The 17,832-nt window shown below is 44.4% G+C and overlaps 1 protein-coding gene across 1 annotated transcript in view; it reads right to left on the bottom strand.

Moving 5' to 3' along the window:
• Cfap54 (cilia and flagella associated protein 54) overlaps positions 1 to 17,832 on the bottom strand; it is a 287,635-nt gene that overhangs the window by 200,755 nt on the left and 69,048 nt on the right. Inside the window, exons 23-26 of the mRNA XM_021205638.1 lie at positions 8,435 to 8,571; positions 5,554 to 5,701; positions 3,844 to 3,999; positions 1,131 to 1,253 (exon numbers count right to left, since the gene is read on the bottom strand). Of these exons, the coding sequence (XP_021061297.1) occupies positions 1,131 to 1,253; positions 3,844 to 3,999; positions 5,554 to 5,701; positions 8,435 to 8,571 (564 nt within the window). The remainder of the gene's footprint in view (positions 1 to 1,130; positions 1,254 to 3,843; positions 4,000 to 5,553; positions 5,702 to 8,434; positions 8,572 to 17,832) is intronic.

Raw genomic sequence — 17,832 nt, 5'->3', positions numbered from 1 at the left:
GTCAACTTGACACAAGCTAGAGTCATCAAAGAGAAAGGAGTCTCCATTGAGAAAATGCCTCCATGAGATCCAGCTGTAAGGCATTTTCTCAATTAGTGATCAAGACAGGAGGACCTAGCCCATCCATGGTGGATGGTGCCATCAGTTGGCTGGTGTCCTGGGTTCTACAAGAAAGCAAGTTGAGCAAACCGTGGTGAGCAAGCCAGTGAGCAGCACCCCTCCATGGCCTCTGCATCAGCTTCTGCCTCCAGGTTCCTGCCTTGCTTGAGTTCCTGCTCTGACTTCCTTTGGTGATGAACAGCAATGTTGAAGTATACACTGAATAAACCCTTTTCTCCCCAACTTGCTTTTCGGTCATGGTGTTTTGTCATATCAAATAAAACCCTGACTAAGACACTGATTAACCCTTTAACTGTAATGTTGCTACTGTCTCTGGGTTTTGGGTTTGAAGGCGGGGAAGTTGTTTTTGCTTTGTCTCATTATGTAGCTCTGGTTGCCTTGGAACTCACTCTGTAGACTGGGCTGACCTTGATCTCTATCCACCCTCCTCTGCCTCCCAATTACCATCATTCAAAGCATGTTCACCACCACTTCCACCCCTCTCACCCCCCATTCCTTCCACCCCACCCCCACCCCCCACCCCCCACCCCCCACCCCCACTGTTGTTTGTCTCTGTAGAGCTAAGTTCCATAGCTTTAACCCAAACCCTAGCCTTGCTAATAGAGGCCTGCCTGTATTAGGCCATTCACCTAATCACAGTCATTCACCATGATCACAGCCTGACAAGCTGATGTGCATAACACACACAGCATACTACGTCACTCATCTCTTAGGCAATTTTTGTGTTCTGTGAGACTGTAGATAATGCCTGATGATATCTAGATGCCATTTCTGTGATATCAAGGCTGAGTTTGTGGGGCGCCATAGTTTTATCAAAAGGCTCAAGAGCAGTCACCGTCCCTCTACACTGTGGGTGTGCTGATGTTTCCTAACAATTACTTTCAATTACAAGTTAGTGCAGATGCTCTCTGAGACCAGAAGAGGGCGCTGGATCCTGGCGGGTGACTTTCTCACTCACGACCAATCCTAAATTTTAATGATACTAGACAAATGATGAGATAAATAAATACCTTTGTCATGTAGAAGATGCAGCAAGCTATCATGTGCTGTATACTTTCAAAGCTTGAAATATTTTTCTTTGAGTGAATAATACTTGGTATTCCTTGCAAAACCACAACACATTTTATCAAGATCTAAAAATAAAAACCAGAAGCACAATGATTTTTATGTCAAAATATCATCTTATTTAGTATAAAATGTAGTATGTGAATCATATCAGTCTTAAGCTAGCCTTAAGCTATGAAGTCAATATGGCTTCAGCTACAAAGCTGCAGTCAATAATTATTGATAACATATTCATTGGGTATGAAGGAATATACATAGGTAAAATGGACATATTCAATTTTGAGATGAATCATCCATCTTTATAAACTTGGAAACTGGTGAAGGATACAAAATAAACATGCAAATAACTGTAAAGCAATGCTCATTTTCTCAAGCACTGTAAAAGACAGAGAAGCCAAATGCTTTATGGACCAAAACACTATGGGTCACATCTATGCTTATGGGGACCTCAGCAAAGGACAGAGATCGGGCTGCATGTGACGTAGTGTGGATGGGTAAAGGCACTTGAAATGACAGTCCCTCTAAGACTGGAGCTGAGTGCTCTGCCGCTGAATAGCAATGAACACTGGGGTTTGCTCCCTCGCCTGGCTTCGCAGAGTGTGTTCCTGGCTTTGATCTAGAACCGGACTGTTGGACTGGGTCCCAGTCCTACTGCACAGGCCGGAGCAATGCTGTCATCAAAGAAGCAGAGCTGAGGTCAGGGTGAACCCTTCACCACCCTGATGATCCCCAAGAAGAAGTTAACACATGTATGTTTGTTCTTCCGAGCTTCAAGTCGCTGTTCTACGGATATTTTATTATCCTGATACATTGGTGAGGATGTTCAATGCTTGCTTAGTTCCTCCCTTCTGTGTTAACTCACCCTCCGTCCCCATTGCATGCCACATCCCCAAATCCTGCTAACTACCCTAGTCATTTCTCAGAGCTTGTGTGTGTGTGTGTGTGTGTGTGTGTGTGTGTGTGTGTGTGTGTATTATTGCTCATGTTGTTGAGCCAGAGGGTTGACATCCCTTCCCCTCTCTGCTCGAATGAATTGTACCCAGGGAGGAAGTTGCTATCATTTCACAAAACAGCATTTATATATACTTGTCTGAACTTTTATCTTTTTCCTTCAACAATCCCTCACAGAAAGTGCTTCCAAATCCACAGGGACAGCCCTAGTTTGTGTTGTTATGGCTACATATTACCATCTGGCCAGGACCAAGCATAACTATTGCTCTCACATTGAATAGCTCATGGCTAATGTTTTAGGTCTAGCATGGCTATTGTTTCTCTTCACCGACCTTGTCTCCTCCAAACAGTGCAGTCATACATGCTAAGGTGCCTACCACCACCAGCAGCTAAAGCCCTGCTTTGAGAAGATCCACAAAGCAACTGCCTTGAGACCACAGTACACATCCCAAGGCAATGACCATTACAGCTAACTCTGATACCAAATGCCCCAGAGGGAAAACACAGGGACCTAGGACACAAAGGGTAGTGTGAACCCCATCATTCATCCAAGTAGTTCTTTTGTTCTGTGTCACACTTAGAGTATGGTGGCTCTGTCAAAGAAATGTATCTTTTTTTATTTTTATTAAACTTGTATTCTATTAAATAAAGTACCAGTAGAAGAATTACTGAATCAGATATATTTGGTTTTAATTTTGCTTGGAGTTAGATTTAATTTAATTAAAATTAAAGTGGCTTTATCAAAACCCAGGAGCTTCTAACATTTCACATTTCACTGCCTCTGCGTCAGAATGCCATTGCTCTCATGTGTTCTCACCAGCAACGGGACTTAAAGATCTTACACTGTGAATCCAGCATATGTTTCCAGAAATACTTGATCCTCAAGCATCTTAGCATGGAGTGGATTTGGTTTTCTGTGAACTAGCTATTTAGACCCTGTGTCCATTTACCTGTGAGGTGACAGCCAACATGCAAGGCTTCATTGACTTTGAGTATGATCTTCCCAGGATTTCCTATGATCTTGGCCCTGGTCCTTTGTCTCACGAGGTTTGTTGTTTTTACAAGTTCTATCATAACTGGGAAGATTTTCCCGAAAACCCTGGCTACATATGTCATCCCCTGCATTTGTTTGGTTTCTTTTCTCCCTAAAGTTTTGCTCTATTTGACTTGTAATCCGTAAGCAGGGCTGGAGAGTTTTACATAGTACACAGAGAGATTGGATTCTACTGTCTCTCAGCTGAATAACAAGGCGTCTCACTACCATTTATCCAAAATGTCTGTTCTCCTGCCTTTGAATGAGAATGTCAACTGTGCCGCCGAGATGGTGGCTTCTCCGGCTGCTCAGTATGGGCATCCTTGGGACAGCTTTAGTAATGTGTGTTGAAAATATGCTTCTGTATCTACAGCGACAAGAATATGAAAGCTGGAAGAACTCTTAAAACTGAGACCTGACCATCGCCAGTGTTTAACTAAGGCCACTGATGGGACTGAGAGTTTTTAAAGAAACACTCTGGACTTTGTGAGGGTGCATGTTTCTGACATATAGTTTCTTAGGACATTTTCCCCTTAACTCCTGAAATTTCACACTTCTTCTCCTTGGCCCACCCGACCTTTACAGAGGCTATGCTGCTGCTCCTCCCAATGAGGAACCACCGAGTTGTCTTCCACACGTACCTTCCAGGGAGGCTGGGGGACAGACACCCTTACCTGGATGACAGGTACCAAAATGATATTGTGGTAGATAATGGGTGCAAGGAGCCCATAGCACTGGGTTACTGCTTGAAGGGCGAAGTTGGCATCATTGAGGAAGTTGCTGAGTTCCAGAGCTACTAGCACGTTCTCACACTCCACCAGTCTAGCAACCTGCGCAGACGCAGATGGGGGACATCTCAGGCTGAGTGTCAGGTGCTCAACCCCGTAGGTCGTCAAGGAGCGGAGAGGGGAAGGGATGTCAACCCTCTGGCTCAACAACATGAGCGATAATATAAAGAAAAGCTAAATTTAGAAAGGACTCTCTACCTCTCCCTTACTGCTACATGTGCATAGCATATTCCTGGAACAAACTCCAGCTTGTTTTATAAGACAATACGAAAGCCACTAAAGACAGAAAATGTGCCCATTGTCTTTATTGGCAAGACAAAAAAAAAAAAAAATTGGGGGGGGGGGAGGCTGTATTTTAATTTCAGAAAAAAAAAACTCATTTGAAACAAAACATAAAATGTGGTGAACAATAATTAAAATGTAATATACCAATAATATTGCACCCCCTTGATTAACAGAGTCTAATTTCGCTTCTTAATTTGTTGGAAAATGGAATGTTTTCAGCGAGCCAGATTAATAGTTCTATTTACATTTTCACTAACTAAATAGAGATGATGAAGAATGAAGACTTAAGAGTTGTGATATCAATGTCTTGTAAAAGGACAGCAACCTTCTCTTTCCCTTCCTCCTTCCTCCTGGGGAAAAAGTTTGTTCTTTTCTATGTCTGTCCATGTCACTCACAGGAGAGACTGTGCAAACATCAACTGGAAATTTCTCTACAGCAGCTTTTACTGGAATGGTGGTTTCTGGTGCCAGCACTCACAGAAGCACTTATCAAATGGCTTCTCTTTCAGGCTGGGTGTGGCAGAGAAGAAACCAAACGCAATGCAGAGAGGGTGCTCAGCACAGGTGGGCAGCTTTGAGAACCTGAGCTCTGAGGACAGTGAACTGCAGAAGAGTCGTTTCCCTGGCATAGGCCCTGAGTAACAAACTGTCAGCTCATCAATCAATGGGCAACTTGAAAAGGTTAAAAAAAAAAAAAAAGAGTAAGAAAGTACACGCCTTGAAGCTTCCGTATCTACTGACAGCGTCAGAGCAAAGACGCACACGCTGGAGTAAGATCTTTGTTAAAGTCTGAACACTGTGGGCTATGGGCTGAACAGAGCCAGGCAGAGATGCCCTGGAAGCCCACCACTAGAAGAGCACTTAAATCCCCACTTCTGTGTGAGCGTGCAATTTCCTACTGCAACGTGCAAGTCAAGACACACCAGCATGAGAAACCCTCTAGGAAAAGGGACGTTTAAAAGAAGGCAGGCGGCTGAACGGTGTAACACATGCTAATCTCTGCTTATTTTTCAAAAGCACAGGAAGCACATAAAAAGGAGGCCACCGTGTTCTTAGAGGTGGTGGGACCACACGAGTGTTTCACTGTCCACTCTGTCCACGTTTGAATTCTACACTGATCTTGTACACAGAAGGGGGATACAAACAGAACTATGAGACCTGCCTGGAATATAAAATAAGACGGAATCCTCAACCACACCCTCTTGGACCCTTCACTGGGAAGGACACAAGGTCCCAGGGGAGTCTGTTCTTGAAGCATGGAGAAGCAGAGAGGGTGGAGCCACTCGGTCTTAATGCAGGGCATTCACTTACTTGCTGGGCGGGGAAAATCTCATTGCCTTTAATATTATCACAGAAGAGATTCTCTTCTTTAATTTTAATGTCACTCATCACGAAGATATTTCTGAGGAAAAGGTACAAGAGGATCGAAGAAGTGTCTGCCAAGATGTTGGAATGAAGCCTGCAGCAGAAGGAACCAGTGTTACATGAGGCGCTGTGAACTAACTGGCTGGCTGAGTGCCTCTACCCAACCTGTTTGCTCCTCCAATCCTCATCGCCTGCACAATGCCCCTGGCAGTGATGGCAGTACCAGAAACAGCCCTTCTCGGGTGTCCACTGAAGTGAAAAACCAAAGGCAAGTTCACAACCAAGACAGTGAAGCAGCTGGGGTGTCCGGCTGCCAGTCTGTAAGAATGACCAGAGGCGCTGCTCCTATACAAGTACAAGGCTTGGTTCTATCACCATGATGCGATTAGAGTAAGTCAGGTTGGAGAGCAGGCTTGTGGTCCAGCTGAGAACTTTGTGAAGATGGGGAGCATCCTAAGCACACTGTGCTAGAGAGAACGAGTCTTAACGGCTCTGGTTATTTTCCATTGCCTTTTCTAAATCGCAGTCCGAGGAAAACAAAGATCAACAGAGCCTCTTTCATTTCCAATACACAAATACTCTGAGGCCCGGCAGATGATAAACCCTCACACTCAAGCATTATGTCCTTCTGCTCTCTGGACCTTATTACCCCATACAGCAGGAAAGAGCCTGACATCACTAATTCACACTTGAGGTTGAGCCCACCACTGTGAACTTTGAACTCCCTTAGCAGGAGGGTTTCAGTCCTCCGCCCCTCCCTGCCCTGACCACTGCACTTCTCTGTCGGCCTCACAATGGCCCTTGGCACCTTGACGTGTGCCTTCATCCTACCTATCACTTTCCAGCTCCATTGCACTCCCTAAACACCCCAAAAGTCCAGCAAGTCTCTTCACTATTGAGGTTCCCAGAACCTTAGTCTCTGCCACCTCTTATATCATTCTGTGTCCCTGTAAGGGACATCACTGTCCAATTTTTCTAGCTTATCACAACAGGAATTACTTATGCACTTATTTTCCTTTCCTTCACGTCTTTAAAACAGCATTTGCTTGAAGCTATGTGCTTCACTCTCCTAGGCCCTGGGATACCAACGAGAATCAAATAGACTCTTGGCCATCAGAAACTGGGCTACACCACAAAGTTCTGCATCAGCTATGAGATGTCAGTGCTGCTCAGTGGCACTTCAGCTCTTCCTGAGCGCATGTGCACCTCTGTGCACACACTCCCATAGGCTATTCTACCAGCTCCATGTTCTACACCCCCTTGACTCTCCCAGAACATTGCCACTGTCACCTGAGTTCTCGTCTATCTTCAAACTCTCCCTCATCACTGGCTCCCTTCCCTCTAGAGTCTAAAATCCTTCCTGGAAGCCTGACCTTCAAGCCTCTGCCTGCTTCTCTCTTCTCTCCCACCCAGGAGTGGTCTTTACTTTGTTACTGGTTTCCATTTTCACTATTCCTCAACCCATCACAAAATCACTTCTGGTTTGTAGCCTCATGTAAGTTGCTCTCTTGAATTGGCTGATGGACTTCAAATCACCAACTCTAAATGTCTCCTGATTCCTACCCTGCTCAACCTTTCTATAGGATTTCATGGAGCCTGACCAAGCACTTGCATATGCTAGAGCAGGCTGGTCCTCCAGATGACCCCACTTCCCTTGGCAACGCATCTCCCTGGCGCCTTTTGTCCTGGACAGCTCCCCTTCGATAGCCTCCCTTGGCTCCATGTCTTAGATCCTCCCTTTCAATCAAGGCATCGCCAGTGCTCACTCTCAGGACTGGCTCTTTTCTGCTAAAGTCTAACCATCATTCCCTGGAAGACAAGACTCCTTTCAAGATTTCAGTGGTGATCCCCATGGACTATTTCCAAATTGCCACCTCTAGGGGCTCCTTGGTGTCAGCACTAAACAAAACAAGGACTACGGTCTCCAGACCTACAAAAGCACACTGCTGGGAAAGCAGAAGCAAAAGCAAACTGTCCCCAAGCCCAGTCACCATAGCCCTCCACACACCCCATTTCCCTTAGTAAATGCCAGACTCTCCAGTCAATTAACACCAGAAAGCCCGGCCGCATCTCACTCTCTCTTCTACACTGCAACACACGTTGAAACCTCACCCTCATCCCTTTCTCCTCTCAAATTCCCCTCAAATCTTTCTCCCAATACATTTGAGATCCTTGCACAGGGCAAATGGTTAAGTCTACATTGTTTAATTGAAATGGAATTAAGCTTTTTAATGTAAATAAGTATTACCAACACCTTCCTCTGCCTAACATTTATGATTTTTAAGTGGGCTGTCTCTGAGGGGCTAACAGTTGTAAGCATCATAAGCAGGTGAGGGATTATTTTAAGGCCTGGAATACCAGTGGGACAAACTGTTCTGAGACTCTCCTGAAGTCCTGGTCCTTTAAGGAAAAAAAAATGGCAGAAAGGTCACAAGATACTCGTTTTCTATGGGTAGACCCGCATGATGGCAACCGCTGAGAGTCTGATCTGGGGGCCTATGTGAAGCAAAGGCAGAAACCTTCATAACCACAGTGGGTACACCAGGCCCTCTCCTTAGCTCCTCCTCTCCCCACCTGGTTCCCAGCGTCTTCACTGAGTACCCATGTTTCTGCTCTAGCTTCTACCACTTGAATTTGTATCCCGAAGCCTTTATCTATCTCCCTCCCTGTTTATCCTGACTCTAGAAAGGATGCATCTGACAAGGACGGAGGACCTTAGAGCATATGCACCTTATAATTCTGATTAGATATACTTTTATAACGGGCAATCCCGATATGAAAATGAAAACAAACCATTTTTGGGCTTTAAAGTGATGTTTCTAATTACCTTCTCTGTGTTATGGTCATGATGTTGCTTAGGCAGATAACAGACTGCTCGTCCTGTATCGGAGAGGCAACAAAATAATCCCAGACTGGTGAGAAGACTTTCTTGGCCATCTCATAGTTACCGATCTGATAAGCGACCTGTGACAAAAACCACATTGTCTCAGGGACCTTGTCACTCAGAACATGCCTATTTCCAACGGAATTCTGGTACATCCTTCCCCCACACACTAACTCTACATTTGCCTTCCTGCCCCCAGGTGTCACAGTGAGGGGACGGAGTGACCATGGGTGACCACTACTGGCAGTGGGGGCCAGGTGCATTTTGAAATCTCTTTTATTTCTAAATTGTGTAGAAATGTGAAACTCTGTATGAATGTTTCAAATCCTCATAAGCAAAACAAAGATCACATCTGAGCCAAATTAATTTCATTTCCGTCCGTCTCAGCAGTGTGCCCCATTTATTATAGATACCGTTATAATGAACAATCTGCTCCAAGAGAAACAATCAGATTTCCCCAACCTGATATATATGAAATATATTTCATTCTTTCCCGGGTGACTGACACTTTCAGAGCTTATGGGTAACAAAGAGTTGGCAGATGAAAAGGGTAAGAAATAAAGCAGAAACAGGTTCCAAGAATCCATATCTTTTAAGTTTAACAGATCCAGTGCTGGGGAAAATAATTTAACTTGTGAAGCTTTAGAAACTCAGTAGAAAAAAAAATTATCACCAACTGACCTTCTATTGATAGAATATATTTAAGGGGATTTCTGAAAATCCTTCTATTTAAATACATACATAACATGAACCTTCACCAAATGACTTTCAGACTGCTTCAAGTGATAGGGCATAAATAAATTCATTGAATTAGGCACAGAAAGGACATTTTATTAGAACGGTATCCACTCATGGGGAAAAACTTACAAGGCTAGAACTTCCCTAGTCTGTCAAATGATTCCTTCTAACTCACCAAGCAGTGAGCTTTCCTGAGAGACTCTACTCTGTGCTGAGCTCCAGAGGAGCAAAGAGCTGTCAGCCTGGGAATGCCCTCTCTGTCCGTGGGACAGGCAAGGATACAGTCCTGGGTGGTACCGTTTAGAGAGACTTTGAGAAGAACGAAACGTGGGAGATGGTCAGAGAACACTGAAGTAAGGCCGGAGTGATGAGTCAGAATTGAGGGGGAAAAAACAGGCAATGAATGTAAGGAAAAGTTAATACACGGCTGGAGTCCTGTGAGTTCCGAGGAACTCTGAGATGGTCCGAGAAAAGTAAGATGGTGTGTGTGTTTGCGGGGTGGGGGTTTGGTAAACCTACAACTGAGGCTTCCTTCCTCTTAAAATCATGTTATTAGAAGCCCAGGTTGCCTAGCAGATAAGGTGTCAGCCGTATAGAGTGTTATAGGCTAACCTAGTGAATACTGCAAAACAAGATGTGCCAATTACAACAACAACAATAATAATAAGGTTTATGAACTCATGAAGCATCACAGGCGTTTTAGCAGGACGCACCAGAATGTCTGTATGTGGACCGATAACTAACAGCACTGGACAGAACAGATTTTTCGAGGGCGGCTGGTTAAAATGAGGAGACGCATACTAAAAGACTAATGGACTGGGTCAGATACTTCCTCTTTGATAATGACCCACTTACAGCTCCCAGAATTCCACACTCCAGGCTTGACTCCTGACCCAGAAGCCACCTTCCCTCTGCTGGCCCCTCCCCTCCCTTCCCCCACCCCCTGATGGCCCCTCCCCCTTCTGGCCCCTCCCCTCCCACCCCCTGCTGGCCCCTCCCCTCCCCCTCCCCCACCCCACTCTTTCTATGGACACACAAGTTTAGCTGATACCTTGGGTGCTCTTTTCTGTCTACAGAATTAGTGACAGCATGTGGTCTGAGCTATCACATACTATCTTGTGGGAAGCCACGTAACGCCATTACAAGATGGCGCTGGCTACCACTGGCCACTGCCCGTGTATTTCGGGTAAGCAACCAATGTGCACAGGTGCAAATGGGTTTCACGCCAAGTCTTTGCCCGCCCCGGGGCGTAACAGTGAGATCATGAGTAAGCAACCAATTAGACGTGGACACGCAGCCTTGGGGAGTATATAGGGAGTCGCTCGCGGGGCCTCGTGGTCTTCCTCTTCAAGATGCAATAAATGCTGTGCTGCAGAAGGATCCTGGTGTGCGCGTTATGTGGCTTCCCACACTATCTCAAATCTTTCTCACGCCCATATCTCTCTCCCAAACCCCAAATGCATGAATCGAACCTCAACATGGCCCCAACTTTTAATTCTCCCCTCCACAACCAAGGATACACCACATAGCCTCATGTTTAATAAAAATGATGTTAACTCTGTCCTTCCAATTGGATGATTAATCTTCAAGTCAACACTTATCTCTCTCGCCCCGTCATTTCTGTTAGGAATTCCCGTCAGCCCCTTCAGAGCATTGGTTCCTGTCACCACAGTAAGCCTTTTCCACCTCTCACTGGAATTCAGCAGAGGAGAGTGTTTCCTCCCTTCTCTCCATGTCTGTTCCCAACTTAGCCAGATGAATGTCTGAAAATAGAAGTCAGCCAGGACCCAGAATGAATCAAGGCCATCCAGTAGCTGCCGATTTTAGGCAAAGCAATAAAAAGGGGGAAAAGCCTGCCCCTGTCCAGCAACTCACATGTCTGACTGCTCTCTCTGCTCCCTGTGGGTCCCTGTGCCTCAGCCATAAACATTGACCTGCTCTTTATCAGAGTGGGAGAACACCTGAAAATCTTAGGGCTCCTGCTCCAGCTGTTCCTTCTTCCAGATGTTCTTCCCTGGAGAACCACTGACTACCTTGCTTTGGGTCTCTTGAGATCTCACCTTCCCCGCCCCTCCCCATCATCCTACTGAATACTGTCATTAACTTCCGTTCCTCCTGTCTCACTCCAGATATTTGTTCCTCAACCTTCACCATGTCCCGACATCTAGTCTACCTATATGTCACTTACCCAGCTCCCACCACCATGTTTTGTTCCATTGTTAAAAACAAGAGGTCTCACCATACGAACCCCAGACTACCAGACTCACCCAGAACTATGGAGCAGAGACTGAGGGAATGGCCAACCAAGGACTGTCCCATCTTGAGACCCACCCCAAGGGCAAGAACCAGTCTCTGACACTAGTAATGATAACCTGCAGTGCTTGCAGACAGGAGCCTAGCATAACTGTCCTCTGAGAGGCTCCAGTCGCCAGCTGACTGAAGCAGATGCAGGAACCCACAGCCAAACAGTAGACGGAGCCTGGGGAGTCTTGTGGAAGAGCTGGGGGAAGGACTGAGAGACCTAGAGGAATAAAGACTCCCCAAGATGGCCAACAGCGTCAACTAAACTGGACCCTTGGGCCCTCCTAGGCTGAACCACCAACCAAAGAGCATACACGGGCTGGACCTAGGACCCCGCACATATATAACAGCAGATGTGCAGCTTGGTCTTCATTTGGGTCCCCCAACAACTGGAGCGGATTCTACTGCCTGCCTGAGGATCCTGTTCCCCTAACTGGGCTTTCTTGTCTGGCCTCAGTGGGAGAGGATATTGTCTAGTCCTGCAGTGACTTGAGGTGCCAGGGTGGGTTGGTACCCAGGGGGTCCTCCCCTTTCTCAGAAGAGAATAGGAGGAGGTATGGGGGAGGGGCTTTGTGAGGGGAGATGAGGGATGGCAATTGAGATGTAGAGTAAAAATAAATGGATAGATAGATAGATAGATAGATAGATAGATAGATAGATAGATAGATAAGGCAAAATCCTTGGATTCTGGTGAATCATGCATTCTGATGGTGGGCCCCAGCACACAAACTTACATTTCCACATACTAGGATTTTAGGATCTCTCATGTGGACATGAGGCAGACTAAGTATTCAAAGTGTTGTTTACTCACTCTAAAAATCCTTTTCTGGTAATGTCCACGTCCTGCTGTAGGAGGATGCTGACCAGTTTAGCTATGTAATATGGCATTGTGTATTACCAGGGTGAGCACCTGACTCAAGCTGGATATTTCATAGCCCCTTCTAAAGCCAGATGGACTTCACGCAAAGTTTAGTTCTGATGTCAAGGCTGATGGCCCACTATTTAGAAGAAGAATCTGGTTAAAAATTGTATCACTTAGGCAAGAAACTTCTAGGGAGAGGAGGGTGGGATATTATCAGGTATGGACTGGCTTAGGGGAAAACAGAAGCAGACTAGATGGTTCCAGAATCAGATAATCAGTCTGGAAAAAATCCATCCTGGTTGAGACATTGAAATTTTCTGCTGTTACCAAAAGAAAAAGAAAAAGAGGTGAGCTCACAGAACTTCTACTTAGACTGCCTGGATGTGGTACCATACGAGAAAGAAGGAGAGTGGATTTATAACAATCTATACTGGGAGACAAAAATCAGACTCTCCTAAATTTAATAAACCAATCAGATCCTTCCTCGGGAATTTGGATTCAAATGTAAGTGCCTGCTGGCTGCCTGGGTGGTTAGAATTAAGGAGTTGCCTTTCTTCTCTCAAAAAAACAGAGAAAGTCAACCTTCAGAGCGAGTGGAGCAAAATGGATGTACAGGGAGAGTCAAAGACCCCAGCCTTCCACAGCTCATGCCTGCCTTACCCGAGCCAGGCTGGCTCCCTGGTGTACATTCAGGATCTGAGCTGAAACCAGAAGTAAAATTATCTACGCACAGTCACCACAGTGGTGACAATCTAGATGAGTGAAAAAGGATGTTTCACAGGAAGGAGCGATGATGTTACATTTAGCAGAGAGGCTGATGCAAAATAGATGTTAGCTCATCAATAGATGGGCAAAGAGAGTGGAAAGGAACTGCAACTCCTAAGAGAATATACTTAATTTTATTTTATTTATTTATTTATTTATTTTACCTATTGCTCAAGCATCCTTTCTTGTTGCTGTGATAAAAACACTCTGACGAAAAGCAACTTTGGGGAGGAAAGGGTTTACTTTAGTTATATCTCCAGGTCCCACCATCCCTCTTGAGGGAAGTCAGAGCAGGAAACATAGACAGAACTCAAACTAGAAACCATGGAGGAGCACTGCTTGTAGGCACCTCCTTAACTAACTTCCTGTTACACAGCCCAGGATCGCCTGCCCAGGAAATGGCACCAATCCCACGGGCTGGCCCCGCCCAGGAAAGGGCACCAATCCCACGGGCTGGCCCCTCCTGTGTCAGTAAAGACAGCGCAAACAACCTCCTGCAAACACATCTACACACCAACCTGATAAGGACAGTTGCTAAAGAAGACTTTTTTTTTTTTTTTTTTTTTTTTTTTTTGGTAATTCTAGGCTCTGTCAAGTGGACAGTTAATCATCCATAATTCTGTCTTTCGAATTGAAAACTAGTGGGCAAAAGGAGGCGTTCATACAGCAATGGGTTCTGATGAACTCATCCGTGAGATGGGAAACTGGGTGAGTAACAGTTCCCTCCCTGCTGTCATAAGAAGACTGTGACAACGCAGGCATCTTCCATTCTCAGATCTGCTGCGCGTCCCCCCAGGAGGACCTGCTGACGCGACAGCTGCATAGAGCCCAAGAGAATGAAATATGTCCAGTAGAAGGGAAGAGATGGAACCTGGAGGAGACAGGGAACAGACAGGGGACATGGGGGGCTCCATGGTGATGCCTGCTCTTAAAGAGTGGGCACGGAGCTCCTGGAATCAGGACAGAGCTACAAAAAAACAGAGATGCACAGGTCCAAGAGTCAGACTACGATCTGCTACCTAAGAAAGTTCACGGGTGTTGCTGACGCTGCCTAAGGTGTCCTGCCTGGAATACAGTGGGATTCTATGTATCTGTTTCCTCAACTATCAAAAGAAATTCCTCATTTCATCACAAAGAGTTACTGTCTGAGTGGAACAATGAAATTTTAGAGTTTTTTTTTTCAAGCTGACAAACAGTAATTGTATATATGTATGTAGTGTGTATGAATGTATATATGTATAACAGAGAATGTGATGTTTTGGTGAGTATATACATTATGGAATGACCAAATTGCACTAATTAGCATATTTATCATCTCTAATGTACACTTCTTTGTACTGGTGGCATTAAAGTCATTTCTTCTACTTGTTGAGGTACCTAAGTGCTAAGTATAACTACTTTAGCATTGAAACTCTCTCCTGCCTACCTCTAGCTTAAATGCCTGTTGAACGATGTCTCTCCTTTCCCTATCCATCCCCAGCCCTGACATCTGTAACCACCTTCCTAGTCTCTGCCTCTATGAACTTGACTTTCTTAGAATCCATCCATCAGTGAGCACATACATTTGTCTCTCTGTGACTGGCTTGTGGCTTAGTCCCTTCATTTCCTCCAGGCCTGTCCATAGGCTTCCCCGTTGTTTAAGGCTGAATAGTATTCCATGGTGCACACATCACAAAAGTGATGCTTGGGGAAACCATGTGAGGTACCACCTCCCACCTCCTAGGTGGTTCATTATCAAAAAGATGTTTGGCAGCAAGTGTTGGTGAGGACTTGGGCAAGGGAGCCAGCCCTTCTATGTTGCTGTTGACATTGCTAGTTTGCAGAACACCATAGAAATTCTAAACAGACTTAACTGAATAAATACAGCAGCCCCGTTACTGAACAGACACTGAAAGCTGAAGAAGCCAGCATGCCAAAGAGGTGCCTGTCTGTTCCCTGAAGTGTGTGCACAAGAGTGAAGATACAGAGGCAAGCTGTGCCCATTAGCAATGGCGGGATGGATTTAAAGGCCTGAGACGGGGAAAGCCTTTGTTGTTGTTGCTTCTTTGATATTTTAGTAATGAATATTTGCCATTTCTATATTACAAAATACTCATTCACGTGGTTTAATGAGCTGGAGGTGGGAACGGGGGTGTATCACTGGGTCTAATATATTACAAGTAGAAAAAAAATAGAACGATTGGTCTCAAATCATAATCCCTAAGATCAAAACTAGAACCCACTCACAGACTGCTAATTTTCTATATTTTATAATATATTCCTTAGCTATTGCCTGCTTTAAAAGTAGCAAATGGAAATAAGGCCAATATGAGGAGAGAATGGCTACAAAAATGATATAATTCTAAAGAATTCCTTTTAAAACAGAATCCAAACAGACTAAATTATTAGTGTTCTACTTAGTGGAAGACCTGGTAAAGATCCACCTGACTTTATTAATGTTTATAGAATAATGTGGAATAAAACCACAACCTGAATGCCCCCTAAGGCCATGCTAATCAGAAGCATTTGGGGAAATAGCTCATCTTTTACTACTAATAGTTATGGTAATACATTTTAATGAACAGGGCTGTCCCTAAAAATAAAAACGTAACCACAGTCATGAAAACTGGATTGTACTTTGTTTTTAAAAGGGGGGGGTATATTAACTTAGAATATATAAAAACCCAATCTTTGAATTTAAGAATTACGGGGGTTTAATAAGTGAGAGACTTCTGCTTTGGCCACTTGGCATTGTGGGAGAACACCCCTCAGCCTTCTTGGGTGACCTAAAGAACTGCAAATAGAGTGTCAATAAAGAGACACAGGTCACTGCCCCCGCGGAACTCCTCATTATCCCAGTGATGTAGCCTGGACTTCATTTTATTAACTTTCTATGAAAGTTCTGCCAAATGGAACCCAAGAGTCAAACCACTCCCTGGAGAAAAATTAGGTCCTGATGAAATATTCAACGCCTCACAATAACTCCATGGCTGTAAATTGGAGAATATATTAAGTTCTGAAGAAATCAAGATACCAGAAAACCATGAGGCAGTGCGACACGCTACAGCAGTGCTAGATGGATCCTAGCAATTCTCTCTATTTAATTTTCCTTGAAAAATGTGATCATATAAAAGGCCTGTGAGAGGCCAGCTTATGATACTAATCAACTATTAAAAGAAAAAATAGCACCGCACAATAGAAGTACAATACAGTTTAGAAAGCCATCCACTCTAGGGCCAGCAGCAGGCTTTAAATTAGATACTTCAGACCTGGGTCAATGAGTCGGGCCTCTGTCCTGCTCATGGGTGACATGCCTTCAGTCAGACGACAGCTACCTCAGCAAGAAGGTTAACCGTGAGTAGCTTTATAACTGATAATGGTACTCAGTGTGGACTGAGAGACAGATGCTATGGTTAAACAGTTGACAAACATAGCTCCAGTGACGTTCCTAAGACCTGAGGGCATCTTCTGACTGCTCTCACTTCACAGATGAAGTCACTTGCTCGGTACCACGTGGCTACAGCAAGGAGCTTGAATCTGAACTTGGGTCCATCTGTATCTATTGACCTGATATGTTCCTTCCTATAAATTTATCCTCAAAAAGCAGCCATGGGTGCAGTTAAAAGATTTATATGCATTTTAGCTTTTTTTTATAATAACAAAATAATACTGAAATACTTTCAGTCTGGCAGTAAGGAATTACTAAGGATACAACAGCATGTCCTCAAGACTCAATATAGTGTTAAATAAAAGAAGCCATGAATTCCTCAAGGGAACCTCATGGGGGTGTGGGAAGGGATGGAAGGAGGAAAGGGAAGGGGGGATTATATAATTATATTTTATTTTTTTAATTAGCAATTCAATAAGATAAAAATCATTAAATAGTACTTCATAGAAAAGTTTCTAATCCAATAGGAAAAATTATTTATTAAATGAAAATACGTAAAACAGTATATATGGTTAAGAATAATATATAGAAATCCATATGTATATGCAGGTATACTATGTACATATATAACTGCATGTGTGGATAGACTGATGATAGAGAGACAGGTAGATTATAGATAAGATGGCCAATAGGTAAATGGATGGATGTACATGAAATGAAAAGCAGTCTCTAGATGTGGGTTTCCCACGCTGCTGCTACTGACACGTTGTATTGGATTTTGTTTCCCCCACAGTGTTTGTGATTGAACCCGGAGCCCCGTGCACGCCGGGCTAGTATTCTCTTACTCCTGAGTTACATCCCCAGCATGCGTTGGGTATTTCTTGGTTGCAGAAGGCCGGCCGTCCCTGTCACACTGTATTCTGCCCTATCAGCATCCCCCTTGCCTCTACTCGCCAGACACCAGTGGCATCCCACTAGGTTGTGACAACCAAAAATGTCACGAGACATTGACAACATCGCCCCAGGGTGAAATCTGCTACTCTGGGTAGTAACAGACAGCATTTATTTATATGCATTGCCGTAGTTCCCAAAAACGACTAAAATTACATTTGTGCTCCTGGGGGGAAATGTTCTATAGAAGGCAAATTCACTAACGGGGGAAGTAACGATTCATGTTTCATGAAGTAAGCTGCAGTCAGGGAAAATATGCATGGCAGGCGTTGTGCAGTGTCTACTCTGATCTTTCTTCCGTTGGAAATTACTTGGCAAACGCTTAACAGAAAAAAAAGAGAATAATAGCATCCGTCT

Source organism: Mus pahari, chromosome 9 (assembly GCF_900095145.1).
Source record: "Mus pahari chromosome 9, PAHARI_EIJ_v1.1, whole genome shotgun sequence".
Taxonomy (NCBI): Eukaryota; Metazoa; Chordata; class Mammalia; order Rodentia; family Muridae; genus Mus; species Mus pahari.
This window is presented reverse-complemented; position numbering and strand designations above follow the sequence as displayed.